Here is a 17500-nt window from a genome sequence, read left to right as displayed (position 1 = left end):
GCACTCAGGGTTAAGATTAAGGATAGATGGCTGCACTCTGGGTCATGATTAAGGATAGATGGTTGCACTCAGGGTCAAGATTAAGGATAGATGGTTGCACTCTGGGTCATGATTAAGGATAGATGGTTGCACTCAGGGTTAAGATTAAGGATAGATGGTTGCACTCTGGGTCATGATTAAGGATAGATGGTTGCACTCAGGGTCAAGATTAAGGATAAATGTTTGCACTCAGGGTCAAGATTAAGGATAGATGGCTGCACTCAGGGTCAAGATTAAGGATAGACGGATGTACTCAGGGTCAAGATTAAGGATAGATGGTTGCACTCAGGGTTAAGATTAAGGATAGATGGTTGCACTCTGGGTCATGATTAAGGATAGATGGTTGCACTCAGGGTCAAGATTAAGGATAAATGTTTGCACTCAGGGTCAAGATTAAGGATAGATGGCTGCACTCAGGGTCAATATTAAGGACAGATGGTTGCACTCAGGGTCAAGATTAAGGATAGACTGTTGAACTCAGGGTCAAGATTAAGGATAGACTGTTGCACTCAGGGTCATGATTAAGGATAGACTGTTGAACTCAGGGTCAAGATTAAGGATAGACTGTTGCACTCAGGGTCATGATTAAGGATAGATGGTTGCACTCAGGGTCAAGATTAAGGATAGATGGCTGCACTCAGGGTCAATATTAAGGATAGATGGTTGCACTCAGGGTCAAGATTAAGGACAGATGGTTGCACTCAGGGTCAAGATTAAGGATAGACTGTTGAACTCAGGGTCAAGATTAAGGATAGACTGTTGCACTCAGGGTCATGATTAAGGATAGACTGTTGAACTCAGGGTCAAGATTAAGGATAGACTGTTGCACTCAGGGTCATGATTAAGGATAGACTGTTGCACTCAGGGTCATGATTAAGGATAGACTGTTGAACTCAGGGTCAAGATTAAGGATAGATGGCTGCACTCAGGGTCAATATTAAGGATAGATGGTTGCACTCAGGGTCAAGATTAAGGATAGATGGTTGCACTCAGGTCAAGATTAAGGATAGATGGTTGCACTCAGGGTCAAGATTAAGGATAGATGGTTGCACTCAGGGTCAAGATTAAGGATAGATGGTTGCACTCAGGGTCAAGATTAAGGATAGATGGCTTGCACTCAGGGTCATGATTAAGGATAGATGGTTGCACTCAGGGTCAAGATTAAGGATAGATGGTTGCACTCAGGGTCAAGATTAAGGATAGACTGTTGCACTCAGGGTCAAGATTAAGGATAGACTGTTGCACTCAGGGTCAATGATTAAGGATAGACTGTTGCACTCAGGGTCAAGATTAAGGATAGACTGTTGCACTCAGGGTCATGATTAAGGATAGACTGTTGCACTCAGGGTCATGATTAAGGATAGACTGTTGCACTCAGGGTCATGATTAAGGATAGACTGTTGCACTCAGGGTCATGATTAAGGATAGACTGTTGCACTCAGGGTCATGATTAAGGATAGACTGTTGCACTCAGGGTCAAGATTAAGGATAGATGGTTGCACTCAGCAAGATTAAGGATAGACTGTTGCACTCAGGGTCAAGATTAAGGATAGACTGTTGAACTCAGGGTCAAGATTAAGGATAGACTGTTGCACTCAGGTCAAGATTAAGGATAAATGTTTGCACTCAGGGTCAATATTAAGGATAGATGGCTTGCACTCAGGGTCATGATTAAGGATAGACTGTTGCACTCAGGGTCAAGATTAAGGATAGACTGTTGAACTCAGGGTCAAGATTAAGGATAGACTGTTGCATCAGGGTCAAGATTAAGGATAAATGTTTGCACTCAGGGTCAATATTAAGGATAGATGGCTTGCACTCAGGGTCAAGATTAAGGATAAATGTTTGCACTCAGGGTCATGATTAAGGATTAGATGGTTGCACTCAGCAAGATTAAGGATAGATGGCTTGCACTCAGGGTCATGATTAAGGATAGATGTTGCACTCAGGGTCAAGATTAAGGATAAATGTTTGCACTCAGGGTCATGATTAAGGATAGATGGCTGCACTCAGGGTTCATGATTAAGGATAGATGGTTGCACTCTGGGTCATGATTAAGGATAGACTGTTGCACTCAGGGTCAAGATTAAGGATAGACTGTTGCACTCAGGGTCATGATTAAGGATAGACTGTTGCACTCAGGGTCATGATTAAGGATAGACTGTTGCATCAGGGTCATGATTAAGGATAGACTGTTGAACTCAGGGTCAAGATTAAGGATTGATGGCTGCACTCAGGGTCAATATTAAGGATAGATGGTTGCACTCAGCAAGATTAAGGATAGATGGCTGCATCAGGGTCAAGATTAGGATAGATGGCTGCATCAGGGTCAAGATTAAGGATAGGTGGCTGCACTCAGGGTCAAGATTAAGGATAGATGGTTGCACTCAGGGTCAGATTAAGGATAGACTGTTGCACTCAGGGTCATGATTAAGGATAGACTGTTGCATCAGGGTCATGATTAAGGATAGATGGCTTGCACTCAGGGTCAATATTAAGGATAGATGGCTGCACTCAGGGTCAAGATTAGGATAGATGGTTGCATCAGGGTTCATGATTAAGGATAGATGTTGCACTCAGGGTCAGATTAAGGATAGATGGTTGCATCAGGGTCAAGATTAGGATAGATGGTTGCACTCAGGGTCAGATTAAGGATAGATGGCTGCACTCAGGGTCAAGATTAAGGATAGATTGGTTGCACTCAGGGTCATGATTAAGGATAGACTGTTGCATCAGGGTCATGATTAAGGATAGACTGTTGCACTCAGGTCAAGATTAAGGATAGACTGTTGAACTCAGGGTCAAGATTAAGGATAGACTGTTGCACTCAGGTCAAGATTAAGGATAGACTGTTGCACTCAGGTCAAGATTAAGGATAGACTGTTGCACTCAGGGTCAATATTAAGGATAGATGGTTGCACTCTGGGTCATGATTAAGGATAGACTGTTGCACTCAGGTCAAGATTAAGGATAGACTGTTGCACTCAGGTCAAGATTAAGGATAGACTGTTGCACTCAGGGTCAATATTAAGGATAGATGGCTTGCACTCAGGGTCATGATTAAGGATAGACTGTTGCACTCAGGGTCATGATTAAGGATAGACTGTTGCACTCAGGTCAAGATTAAGGATAGACTGTTGCACTCAGGTCAAGATTAAGGATAGACTGTTGCACTCAGGTCAAGATTAAGGATAGATGGCTTGCACTCAGGGTCAAGATTAAGGATAGACTGTTGCACTCAGGTCAAGATTAAGGATAGACTGTTGCACTCAGGGTCAATATTAAGGATAGATGGCTGCACTCAGGGTTCATGATTAAGGATAGACTGTTGCACTCAGGGTCAAGATTAGGATAGATGGTTGCACTCTGGGTCATGATTAAGGATAGATGGCTGCACTCAGGGTTCATGATTAAGGATAGACTGTTGCACTCAGGGTCAAGATTAAGGATAGACTGTTGCACTCAGGTCAAGATTAAGGATAGACTGTTGCATCAGGGTCAAGATTAAGGATAGACTGTTGCACTCAGGGTCAATATTAAGGATAGATGGCTGCACTCAGGGTCAAGATTAAGGATAGACTGTTGCACTCAGGGTCATGATTAAGGATAGACTGTTGCATCAGGGTTCATGATTAAGGATAGATGTTGCACTCAGGGTCAAGATTAAGGATAGACTGTTGCACTCAGGGTCAAGATTAAGGATAGACTGTTGCACTCAGGGTCATAGATTAAGGATAGACTGTTGCACTCAGGGTCAAAGATTAAGGATAGACTGTTGAACTCAGGGTCAAGATAAGGATAGATGGTTGCACTCAGCAAGATTAAGGATAGACTGTTGCATCAGGGTCAAGATTAAGGATAGATGGTTGCACTCAGGGTCAAGATTAAGGATAGATGGTTGCACTCAGGCAAGATTAAGGATAGGTGGCTGCACTCAGGGTCAGGCCCCCAGGTTCTAGGCCCTGAGCCAAACCATCTATCCTGTGCCCCTGCCTGGCAGTATACATGCAAGGGACCATGTCCAACATTTAGTATAAGTGTCATGTGAATGTAACTGCGTTTCAGTGAGAGAGAGAGAGATGAGAGAGAGAGACAGACAGACAGAGACAGAGACAGAGAGAGAGAGAGAGGAGAAGAGAGGTGAGGTGAGGAGAGGAGAGGAGGAGGAGGAGAGAGGAGAAGAGAGGTGAGGAGAGGAGAGGTGAGGAGAGATGAGATAAGAGGAGGAGAGAGGAGAAGAGAGGTGAGGTGAGGAGAGGTGAGGAGAGGAGAGGTGAGGAGAAGTGAGGTGAAGTGAGGTGAAGTGAGGTGAGGTGAGGTGAAGTGAGGTGAAGTGAAGTGAGGAGAGGAGAGGAGAGGAGAGGTGGAGTGAGGTGAGGTGAGGTGAGAAGAGGAGAGAGTGTGCAAGGAGTTGGTTTCACCCTTGATCGTCAATATCCTGCCTCACAGAAAACCAAATCAGAATCCCTCCCCGTTCTAGCTCAGACCTCAGCGAACACAACGTTTCCAATGTGATCAACGTTCCCAAGCGCTGACAAACAAACAGGTGGTGGTGCGACGCGCAACCCTTCTTAAATCCCCCGATTAAATCCCTGTTTTTCTTCTTCAATTTTTTTTCCCCCACACCCCCCCCAGTTCATACGTCCTCCCCTCCTCTTCCTTCCCTCCCCGTCCCCCCACATATAATCATCTGGCTCATCAACTGACACCAATTAGGACGACCCTCTCCTCCTCCTCCTCCTCCTCCTCCTCCTCCTCCTCTCCTCTCTCTCCCCACCACCACCACCACAGCCGACCCGTCGATGAGTTCGTTCCGAGGAGGAGGGGGAGGAGGAGGAGGAGGCCAAGATGGCGCGCCGATAGGTCACGCACCTCGGGGGGTCCAGCCCTGGATGGTGAGGTGGGGGTGTACCACCAGCCGGCATGCTGACCTAAGGTCACACCCAGCTCTCTTGAGCCTACGGCTCTGGCAGGTGTCCTGCTGACCTTACCTTACCTCAACTCCCTCGCTGGTCCGGCTCACACCACAGGTCAAGGCCTCCCCTCCCTTTTATACTCCAGCAGACACCACCAGCCCCCTTTTGAACTGACTGAGTCTCGTCATTGAGGAATTGCTCTTCACCAACAAACAACCCAGTCGTCTCCTGCTGGTGGGGGTCAGCCCCGATCACGAGAGAGTTAGGCATGGCAGGACACAGCTCCTGTCCTCGACCAGAAAAAGGCTACTGGAATCCTTCTTCCTCCTCCTGTCTTTCCCTAGTCCTTCTAACCTTTCCTCCTTTAAGATTCAGGTCTATAATAAACACCCAAGAGGTAATAATCTTCTTTTTTTTCATTCTTTTTCTCTTTTTTTCTCTCTTTCTTTAAGATGGCTATATTTAAAGTTTTTTTTTCACTCGTTTCATTTTGGATACTGCATAAAAGAAATGAGTTCTCCACATCAGCTCACCCACGATCTGGGTCAGTCAGGGTTCGAATCCCCAGTGTAGGGAGACCTTGAGCTCCACTACCCATTTGTTCTCTTACGAACTGCTAAATGATCATTATTTTTTCTATCATTACTTCTAGTATCATCATTTCAATGATATATTCATCATTATCATAATTCAATGATACATTCATCATTATCATTATCATTATTTCAATGATATATTCATCATCATCATTATCATTATCTTAATGATATATTCATCATTATCATTATAATCACGATTTCTATTATCAATCGTATGATTACTATCCTTGTCATTATTATTATCATAAGAACTGATTATCTACGAGTGTGATATAAAAGTGTGAGTCTGTCTTGGGGGGAAAGTGTGTGATATACTTTACCTGGGACTCGTTCACGTCACTTTTAATGTACCACAGGAGACTTGAAAATATGTCAAAGGATACTCAAGTGAACCAGGGTTTCATAAGTGACACTCACTGTACCATAAGACTCTGATGTACCGTAGGACATACTCAAGTGTACCACAGTGTACCACAGACAGCTAGACCCTCAGTGTAGGTACCTTTAAGGTGACCAGAAACACAAGTGGACAAACAACCAAATTAGACCACAAAGAACAGTTCAAACAATCATGGATAAACACACACCTTGTACTCTGGGGTATTAAAATGCTTAAACGATCTCTCGTGTGTACGTAAACATAATCAGAGATAAATAGAAAAATTTTCTGTATTACCAGTTTTCTTCGTATCTGTTTGTCTATCTACCTCTGTTTATTCACCAGTCTATTCAATCTATCTATCTAACCATATATATATATATATATATATATATATATATATATATATATATATATATATATATATATATATAGATAGATAGATAGATAGATAGATAGATAGATAGATAGATAGATAGATAGATAAATAGATAGATAGATAGATAGATAGATATAGACAGATAAACAGAGGGATAGATAGACAGATGTATAATAAAACACCAAAACAGATTCGCCAGGAAAGATGAAGTGCCGAAATAAATCGTGAGAGCAAACGGAAAGAGAGAGAGAGAGAGAGAGAGAGAGAGAGAGAGAGAGAGAGAGAGAGAGAGAGAGAGAGAGAGAGAGAGAGAGAGAGAGAGAGCAGCAGCAGCTCCTCCTCCTCCTCCTCCTCCTCACGGGAGGGAGGGGGCGGTGGGGGTAGGTAACCAACACTGTGCCTCATCTTCACTGCTTTTAATTATGGATCCACAGCAAACCGCCCGGCTGTTGACTGGGAGCACACAAGAATCTGCCCACTCCACCATTTTAGGCACCTTGTGGCAAGATGCTAACAAGAACACACTTTAATTTTCCAAACCCTCCCCCCCTACATACAGCATCCTGGCTTCCCCCCTCTTTCCCCCAAAGCATCCCCTCACCCCCCTTACATACAGCATCCTGGCTTTTCCCCTTAACACACACACACACACCCCTCACCTCATCCCACACTTAAACCGTATTTTAAGGAAATAAAAATAAGCTAAGGGTGGAAAAATAAGGTTTTTAAAAAAAAATGGAGTTCATTTCTCAATGGGGGTGGAAAAAGAAAGTTCTAAATCATTCTGGAGGAGAAAACTGAAAATCTTGGTTGGCTCTGCACTTTCCTCTCGCTAGGCTGACTGCACACCTTAAGCCTTAGCCTCATTTTCGCTCTTTGTGGAGGAGGAGGAGGAGGAGCAAAAAAAAGAGACACACAGCTTACCTGAACATGAACCACCATCCTGTGTTGCCTCAACTTCCCATCGCCCTACTCAAGATTCTATAAGAAGAAGAAGAAGAAGAAGATGAAGACGAAGAAGAAGAAGGAAGAAGAAGAAGAAGAAGAAGAAGAAGAAGAAGAAGAAGAAGAAGAAGAAGAAGAAGAGGAAGAAGAAGAAGAAGAAGAAGAAGAAGAAGAAGAAGAAGGAAGAAGAAGAAGAGAAGAAGAAAAAGGAAGAAGAAGAAGAAGAAAAAGAAGAAGAAGAAGAAGAAGAAGAAGAAGAAGAAGAAGAAGAAGAAGAAGAAGAAGAAGAAGAAGAAGAAGAAGAAGAAGAAGAAGAAGAAGAAGAAGAAGAAGAAGAAGAAGAAGAGGAAGAAGAAGAAGAAGAAGAAAGAAGAAGAAGAAGAAGAAGAAGAAGAAGAAGAAGAAGAAGAAGAAGAAGAAGAAGAAGAGCTTAAAGGAATGAGCAACTAATACACAAAGAAGTCCAGTAGTGTTTAGAAAAGAAAACAAAAAAAATCTTGAAATTATTGTTCTCAAGAATTTTTTTTCCCCTCCTCGATGCAATTTAGAATATTCCTTACACACTGACATTAGGAAGACATATTTACCTTCACGACACAAAACGGAAGATGAGTATAAACACTTCTTTCCTCGAAGTCAAAATGAAAAAAAAAGGAAAAAAAATTATATCAAAAACATCAAAAAAAAAAAAAAAACCTTGTCTGAAAATGTAAATTACTTATCCTGCAGGAAAGAAAAAACTGAAGAAGAATACTCTTCCTCTTATTCCCAAGATTAAAAGAAAGAAACTGTGTAAAGACTCAAGAATGAAAAAGAAGAAGAGGAGGAGGAGCAGCAGGAGCAGCAGCAGCAGTAGCAGGGAGGGAGGGGTGCCAAGGTATGTCACATAATTACCAGTGTCGCTCATTTAACAAGGACGTCGACCCAAAAGAGAGTCAAAAGAGAAGACGCGAGTTGAATGGAACAGGCATAGAGCACCTGGCCTGTTCGCCGGGCACAATCCCTACTGTCGCCGGCCCATTGAGCAGCAAGTTTAATTTTGTGTGGGACTGGCGCTCAGCAAACTAGGGCACAGTTGGGCCTTTGTCAGGCCAAGCCAAAGGCAGGCTCGTTAGTAGCCCCGGCTGGCGAGGAGAGGGAGGCGAGCTCGAATGTGTTGACATGTGACCTGGTGGTGTGGTGGTGGTGGTGGTAGTCGTCATGCCTGAGGAAGGGATGGGGAGGGAAGAATGGAGGGTGTTGAGAGGGAGGGAGAGGTGGTAGTGGTATTATCAGTAGTGACAGAAGTATTCAAGTAGGTTGTTGGTCATGGTAGAGGATCATCATGTGATGCTGACGTGTGGTGGTGGTAGTGTGGTAGTTGATTCTAGTGGTACTGATAAACGCTGTTGTTGGTAGTAATAGTGGTAGTGGTTGTAGCAGGAGGTGTTCGTAGTGGTAGTTGTGTGTTCACTACAGTGGCACATTCAACGACAGTGTATTCATCCAATATTTGATGTTTGTATAAAAGAAACTTCCGTACAGGTTTCTGTTAATGAGGAGCTATCAGAACGAAGACTAATTAACATGTCAGTGTATGTCTTTAAATGCCTACCTCCAACCATTTGTTTTGAGAGACAGGCAGCAATAGGAATACGACAGTTCTCACAAGGAAGTAAATGGTACAAAAACATGAAATAACTAAAGGTACACATATAAACATGAATATAATGTTTACATTAACGATGCAAAATATAAAATCATAGGTAAATGTAAAAAGATACTTAGGATAAACAGTTCAAAAAACTGATGAAAATACTTCCCTGATACATTAGAAAATCTCCCAGAACACTGTCTCCCATATACAATACATAAGACACCCACAGTGTCAGAATCTCCCACTACCTGTTCGCAAAGTTCATGTGATCAACTGACTGTAAAGAAACCACAGGAGAAGCACTTACCCACACGCAGTGGTAGACAGTCCTCATGGTATGGGTATGGGCAGAGGCGCTGCAGCGGTGGTCAGCGGAGACGAGGGGCGTGGAAGATCCCGTCCCTCCCTGGGTCAACGTTGTGAGTTCACGACACAGCACAGTACCACACTCACGCACGCACACACACACACACTCACACACACACTCACACACACACACACACACACACACTCACAGATGCAACTGGCCTGGCCTATCGAACTCTGTGACACTTTCAAAAGGCCATCTCACATTTTCTTGTGGGTTTCATACTCACAACGAGAGAACACTTGGGTCTTCTTTAGGTCATTGTCTTTGGGTGGGTGTGATGACCGCTGTTTTCGCTCTGGTCATTTTCAAGAACCTGAACTTTTGGAATTGATGGAATTCACTTCAATTTTTTTTTTTCTCTCTTCTTGACACAAACTCTGTATTACAAGAACGTTTCTGAAGTTTCAGGGATATTCATAGTGTCCTTGAATCACTATTACCCATCATTTCTGTAACGTGTACAAAGAGAAAGGGTTAGATATACCACTTCTTTTTCTTCTCTCTCTCTCACTGCTTAAGGGAATCACACGAGAAGGTCCTGTCCCAACAGAGAGAGAGAGACGCAAATCACCAATGTAAGTTTCAATTGGTCGCAACCTGAATACGTTCCTCTTGCGAACATAAACCACAACTGTGATGACGATGAGGTAAACAAAGAGGTAGGAGAGCGCGCGACCAGCCTGGAGAGGCTTGCCGGCCGACCGCCATGCCCGGCAAGAGTCCTTCCTGCGCCTGAAGAACACCTCCCTCGGCTGCAAGGGGAACCATGTCACGCCTTCCGGTAATTGTTGCCCCTCGCCAGGAGGAGCGAACGTGCTGTGCCTCCGTCAGCCTCATGCTTACATGAAGTTTGGAATATATATATATATATATATATATATATATATATATATATATATATATATATATATATATATATATATATATATACACATATATGTGATAGGACCCCACGAGTGTAGGATTCTCTCCCATTTAGGTAAGAAAAAGTTTGCAAATACGTTTTAAAAAAACACCTGAAATTATCTCAATATGACGGCAGAGGAGGATATACTGCTACGGGAATGCCACACCTATCTTTAAGAAAGTAGATAGGGAAACTGCGCTGAGCTATAGCTTAATCTCTCTCACGATTGTAGTCTATAAATTACTGTAATAGATATCTGGAAAGCGTACGCGGTACCTCTAGCTAAAGAGGAACTAACACGGATGCAGGGGGAACGGAATCATTCCTCGATGAACTTTACAACGGAACGAAAAAAAAAACAACTGGAGAAATGCCATACGCTGGTCTATACTGCAATCACATTTAAGTACAATGCTTAAGGAGATGTTTAGGAAACTACTGAGAGCGTATGTAGGGCAAAACTACGATATGAGCCTCCACTTTTGTCACTGAAGTTAAAGAAGAAGATATCAAATTAATAGAGAATGTCCAGGGGGATAGCAATCAAGAGATGATACCAGAATTTAAGAAAACTAAACAACAGTGAGAGAAGGTCAAAGGCCAAAAATCTGCCCATCAGGAAAGAGAGAAAAATTAGGACACACTTGATCACACAGCCTTTAAGCTTTTAAACCACTTCTACGAAAGATGCATGGATAGATTAACCATTGGCCATAGCATGAATTCAAGCAAGGCAGTTTTACAAAAAGATGTATTTAAATGCTGTTAGGATGTGGCTCATGAATGGAGCTCCCTCTCCATCCAGTGTAAGAAAAAAATATAAGACTCTTACTAATCACTAAAGAGCATATCAAGCCGATATTTTCACAGGCAACCAACTTCCAAAACTAAGATGCATTACGCGAGTTTAATCCCATTCTTCGAGGCTATCTCGGAAACTTTTCCCTCCTTAGACAAAATGTCTATGAGACTTTGCCCAAACCTCTGCTCATTAAGGTGCAAGCAGCGACGACACAACAGCTCATTTCAGGATCAAGCAGAGCCAGACGGCCTCCACACATGACATATATGTGGGTACAGACACACACATACTCTGGAGCAGCGTCCATGCACACACACACACACACACACACACACACACACACACACACACACACATAAACAAGAGAGAGCGTGCGTGCGTGCCAGTGTGTGTGTATGTGTGTGTGTGTGTGTGTGTGTGTGTGTGTGTGTGTGTGTGTGTGTGTGTGTGTGTGTGTGTGTGTGTCCTCTGCTAAACCAACAAGACACGGGGAAGACAGTAAAGTCCGTGTGCTGGTATTGTTGGTAATCCGTGCTGGCACAGTTGGCCCTAGGTGGTCCTCCTGGAGAGCGTTTGAGCTTACCAGTGTCACACCCAGAGGCCCCGGCCAATCCAGCTGTTACGGGCACGAAGGGAGAGATGCCTGGTACTTCTCTCCCTGCTCGTCTGGTATGAGAGCCCAGCTGAAGAAGAAGAAGAAGTGGAGGAGGAGGAGGAGGAGATGAAGAAGAAGAAGAAGAAGAAGAAGAAGAAGAAGAAGAAGAAGAAGAAGAAGAAGAAGAAGAAGAAGAAAAAAGAAGAAGAAGAAGAAGAAGAAGAAGAAGAAGAAGAAGAAGAAGAAGAAGAAGAAGAAGAAGAAGAAGAAGAAGAAGAAGAAGAAGAACAACAACAACAACAACAACAACAACAACAAGAAAGAGGAGGAGGAGGAGGAGAAAAAGAAGAAGAAGACGAGCAGGAGGAGGACCACTAGTGGTTGTGTCACGAGCGATGAACGCCTTGGATGATGGGTTGTGGGTTGTTGGGTGATTGTGGACACAAAAGACAGATGTGGATGACGAATGGATGAGACAGACGTAATGAGCGGAATGGAAGACGATTTAGACTGAACTGGAGTTGAGAATGGATGACGTGAGCAGTTGATGACAGAGAGACGGATGAAAGGAATAATCTTATCCTATTTACCTCTCTACGTTCTTCTCAAAGGTCGAGGAATGACAGCAATATTACTTAGAAACAAAAACGTATCACAAGTCATTGAGATAATCACCCAATGAAGGTACTAAATGATAACAAACATACTAATTGAAATCTAACTTTGGATTCTCTTATTCTCATAACCGTAACGAACTACCTTGCCACGCTATACTTTATTACAACGTAACATTCAAAATCGAAAGATATCAGTGTGCATTTAAGTATATCTAATTCTATTCGTATCTTCACTACATCATCTCAACAGGCTTTGAGAGCATGTCTTACGCATTCAAGGCTGATGGAATGAACAGAGTACTAAAGTTCCTAATGAACTTTCTTGACCGAAAGGTCCACTAAGCTAAGGTAAAGGAGGTGGGAGATGCAAAGTGCCCAGGTCAGCTTAGACACCCGGGTCAACCAGAACACCTGAATCAACTTGAAGAACTTGGTACAACTTAAACCCCGTGGAACCTTGAACAGACTTGAGTAAACTTGAGAATTTCGAATGTGAATTTCACCTTAAATCCTCTGGGTGTGACTTGAGAACTTGAGGGGGTTATCTTGAGGGTACAGACGGACTCCTGTGCCTCACGTGAGTGTATTTGCCCGCATGCGGCAGGGATTGGGTTCCCCCCGCATGCGGCCCTAATTGCGGGTATTGGCTTCCTGCTAATGCTCACACACCATTTCCATTAGATCCACGTAATGCATCGCCTCTCGCACGAATCCAATTTGTGAAGAGGAAAGCTTAAAGGAATATTCAAGATAATGTATTTTTGGCTATTCCAAATGGTGAAGGGAACGCACGGCGATGAAGGAAAGAAGAGGAAGAAGAAGAAGAAGAAGAAGAAGAAGAAGAAGAAGAAGAAGAAGAAGAAGAAGAAGAAGAGAAGGAAGGGGAAAAGGAAGAGACAGAGAGACTAAGGAGTATCAAACATAAATGTCCCTGTAAATAACTGGCCTCGAGAAGCACCAAAGGGTGTGAAGTTGAAGGAGGAGCCTCGCTCAGAGATGTTAAGCTTGGACACTTCGTGGCTGAAGTTCCTCGCGGGTGAAGCGTTGAGCTGAGACCACTGACCCATCCTTAGTTTAAACTTCCTCCACTAGAGGTGTGAAGCTGGGACAAAACTGCTGATTGAAGTTCCTTCCTAAAACGTCAATTGGTTGGGAAAACTACTGATTGTATCAGCTTCACCAGGGTCGTAAACCGCGAAGGCCGTGGCTCTTGGAAAAAACATAAAAGCAGAAACGGTGGAACTTGGTGAAAACATACTAGAAACCCGTACCAAAGAGGAAGCAAACCAGAAAGTGAAACCAGTGGCTACAACTGGTTTTTCAAAAAGTGGTCCAGGATATTAAGAAAACAGTCTGAGAGACACAAGCGAAATAGGTCTTTTTTTTATATAATTCCCCTCCCATGACATTTCATTGAAAGGGTCCCCGTTTAATATTGACTGTTTCTTAAATTCAACATATCACTGACGGTTGGTTAGTATTCTCATTAGTCTTAAGTAAATACTCAGCTTGACGTTAAGCACCAAAATTTCCAAGAAAGTGAACGTTTTCTGAGGGCATTTTCAGACTTCAACAATGGTGTGTGTGTAGGTAGCCGGTTTCAAGACTAAGTGTGAGCGCAAGGTTCTTCTGAGTGAGAGTTACAGAGGCGGGCAGCCCGAGAGCAACGCTGATCCGAATGGAAAACAGGAAAGAAATCGGAGCTGTGAAAGAGTTAAAGCACTCGGGAGGGCGGAATTATGCAAAGAAGGAAAGTTGGAGATGCAGCGCGACCTCTGGCGAAGTTTGGGGGGGGGGGGGGGAGAAGTTGTTCATCGAGATGTGCTGGAAGTTCCCGTGATGGCCCATCGATCGTTTCATCACCTCCGAACAGTTGCCAGGACCCTGGTTCTCTGAGGGGGGAGAAGTCAGGCTGAAAGCAGCGGAGGCGAAAGATCGAAGCAGAGTCGACACAGTCGAGGTGAGAGCATGAGGATACAGGCCAAAGAACACGGAAAAAAAGGACGAGCCTAAGAGACTCGCACGGATAATGCGACAGATCTTGCAGAACGTGTGACAGAGAGGGAGCCAATGAAAGAAGGTTTAGGGTCGCCTTACGACTGATGGTACGCCAGGATGGCGAGGTCGAGGAGGAGAAGGATAGGGTCCCAGTGACTGAGTCACTGAGGGTTAAATGTCCATCAGGACACGAAGACAAGCGAACGACAGTAGATCGAGTCATGAGTATATTTTCTTTTTGTCCAACGCTAACATAACTTACTAATTATACAAGAGCATTATAATCAATGTGGACAAATGAAGGCGTTTACGGATGAAAATACAACACTGTAACAAAGGGGAGAGAGACTCAAGAGGCTGCTTAATCAGTAGATCGACTCCCTGTCATCTACAGGAAAGATTCGTGATGTATTATGTATGTGTCATTCACGTCAACCTGGAGCCCTATCACCATCGTTGCTGAACTTGGCAGGGCGTTATCAAGGTGTTCTATCACCATCGTTGCTGAACTTGGCAGGGCGTTATCAAGGTGTTCTACTGAAACATGATTTCATTACCTGTTGTCCAGATGGAAGATGAGCTTTGTAAAAATCAATGGATCAACCAACAATACAGTGTTAAAGGGATTCATGAGTACATGATTGTCCGGGGCTTTCCTCCATGTGGAGTGTTTCACATATCAATTTGAACACACATGAAGACGACGCACCCACGTATGTAACTATATACATGAACCGTTATTACATATTCTTCAATGAGTGTTGAAACCAGTAAGGATTTGTCATCAGTCTAGTAATTATCTTACGAAGTAATTTACTTAAATGCTGTGAGGTCACTATTTACTTCAACCTCATCCTTCTATTTTTTTTTTCTTCTTCTTCTTTCCCCCGATATACTCTAGCATATCCCAATTCATTAAGAGGAGTTTTAAACCCTTTTTGAGACAAACTGGATCCAATTAACGTAATGACTCTTTAGGGTATCTTTGCAAGAGACATTCTTCCCCTGATGGAGTAATATCTCTTACTTTATTACAGGTATTAGACGATGCCTCCTTTAATTACCAAAGTGTTATTAGATAATAACGTATAACATAGTGTTCTATATAACATAACGTACTACCAGAATTAAAGATAATTTTTTTTGGGGGGGAGTTGCACGGCCATTTTCATCTTCCATTTTCTTTAAGCCTCAACTTCTTTTAGCCCCCTTTAGGGCTACACTCAGTAAATTTCCTTACCATATACACATCTTTCATTACAGTCATCTCTCATCTGGCTACAAACCGTGTCTATCACTGTTCATTCTGCGCACTGCAAGCGATTTCACGAGGGTCAGCGCTACACCTCACACTCTCGCCTCATGTGCCCTCCACGGTCCTCTGCCAACTGCTGTTCCTCATTCAGGAGCGCCTCAGCCTACAGCAACTCGGGGTCACCTCACGTATGCAAAGGCAATCATGGGGAACTCCACCAGCCAATTTCCAGCCCATCAATACCGTGCTAATTAAGCGTATCGCGGCAGGTGCACTGAGGTAAGAAAAAAAAATATATTTATAACTAACTCAAGCTATTATCTGTCGACCTCTGTTTTCTTAAGTCCATACCTGGCTCTTGGCCAAAAGGGGGCATCTGTCTCCCATCTTCTTTCTGTGCAGCAGAGATAACATTCCGCTGGTTCACACATACACGTTTCCTCTCCAGTGTAGAGTGAGGGGTAAACGCATCTTATTTCAGAGCAAGAGGGATTTCGTCTTCTCTATCATGAACTATAACTAATACATATATTCAATACGACTCTAGTGATATGAATTAAACTCGATAATGAAGACCTAATTCTTGTTAAAAGTTATCGGTATCATGTTCTGTGACGACTATATCATCAAGGACCACGTAATCATTACACCAATCAGGTGTCCCAAACTTAGAGTCTAAAAATCACGAATTAACTTCGTCATACGAGAAGGCCTGGGTTCCTGAAGGCTCTGTGCTGTCGTCTTCTGAGACTTGAATCGTCATCCCGTAGACCTTTGGCTGCTGTTATTTGGCACCTCAAAAACCCCCACCTCTCCTAAGGACAAGCCTCCAGTGACCTTCGCATCCACGGTAAGAGAAGACTTTCCCGTGCGTAAAACAGCGTAGCGAACTCACGAGCTTCCGTGGTGTGGTGGGTAAACGTCGGGAACTATGAGTATTAACGGCGAGGTGGCGTGCGCGCAGCCCACCCCGTGCGGCAGGGGTTCGCATACCGGACAGGGGCAGCCGGCCCACATCCCCTGTATGCTAAAGAGGCGATACCCACGCGCCAGCTGAGCCATCGAAACTATATTGACACTGGGATATTGCTCCCACTCCACGGCAGGGCCGGCCACGAGAAATTACCTCGGAGGGAAAAAAAAAAAAATTCTCAAATGGATTTAAAACGCGTTTATATACTTTTTTTTTTTTCCTATTTACAATCAAGGGAAACAGTGTTGAATTAGGAGCGTGATGCAATTCCCAGCCTCTCTCTCTCTCTCTCTCTCTCTCTCTCTCTCTCTCTCTCTCTCTCTCTCTCTCTCTCTCTCATGTTTAGAAAATGGAGTTTTTCGGAGGTAAATATGCAATCTGATTTTCCTGGTTGGTTACACGTCCCGCGCCGCTTTTGATCATCACGTAACAAATGGAAAAAGCTGCTTTTTGATTAAAGATATGTATATTACGGAGCTAACTCTATTCCTGTTCTGTAGAGAAACGAATTCAGTGACGGTTCTCACGAGTTTAGAACACTCGGGGTCACAACTGTACGACTGTGTATTTCCCTGTGTCTGCCACACCTTCATCGAGCGATGCTCGTTCCTTTAATTCACTCGTCTCGTTCGTGATGTCGATTAATTCCTTTATGGTCGAGATGCAAACGAGGTGGTACGAGGCCGACGACCAGGTAGGCACTGTCTTCCTAGGTGTCATGAAGGTTAGTGGTGACGAGAACACAGCGAGCTAAGGCTGCAAGTGGCTGTCGCGTTCCCCCTCCCTGGCCTATTTTGTCGCCTTTTCGTTCTGTGTCACATATACGAGTGCTGCTGGAGCAAAATATACACACAAACACACACACACACACACACACACGTTTACCAAATGGCGTCCTAGCTTCGTCTCTTCGATGTATATCAACTGACTTATATTTCTCTCTTGTGTCTCCCCTGATGATGTGATTATTACACGAAAGTGCACTTGGGAACTTATCGTGTTTCATTTTCCCCGTGTACTCATAGGAATATATATATATATATATATATATATATATATATATATATATATATATATATATATATATATA

At 43.5% G+C, this 17500-nt stretch overlaps 1 protein-coding gene across 5 annotated transcripts in view; it reads right to left on the bottom strand.

The window, feature by feature from the left end:
- Window positions 1-17500, bottom strand: part of LOC139753456 (EGFR adapter protein-like) — an 846501-nt gene that overhangs the window by 623245 nt on the left and 205756 nt on the right. Inside the window, exon 2 of one of the 5 annotated variants that reach the window (XM_071669994.1) lies at window positions 9201-9712. The exons of the other annotated variants lie outside the window; for them this stretch is intronic. Within the exon in view, the coding sequence (XP_071526095.1) occupies window positions 9201-9227 (27 nt within the window). The 5' untranslated portion in view covers window positions 9228-9712. The remainder of the gene's footprint in view (window positions 1-9200; window positions 9713-17500) is intronic. 5 annotated transcript variants of the gene reach the window in all.

This window comes from Panulirus ornatus, chromosome 14 (assembly GCF_036320965.1).
Source record: "Panulirus ornatus isolate Po-2019 chromosome 14, ASM3632096v1, whole genome shotgun sequence".
In the NCBI taxonomy this organism is placed as follows: Eukaryota; Metazoa; Arthropoda; class Malacostraca; order Decapoda; family Palinuridae; genus Panulirus; species Panulirus ornatus.
The sequence above is the reverse complement of the archived record's forward strand: the minus strand, read 5'-3'. Positions and strand labels throughout refer to the sequence as shown.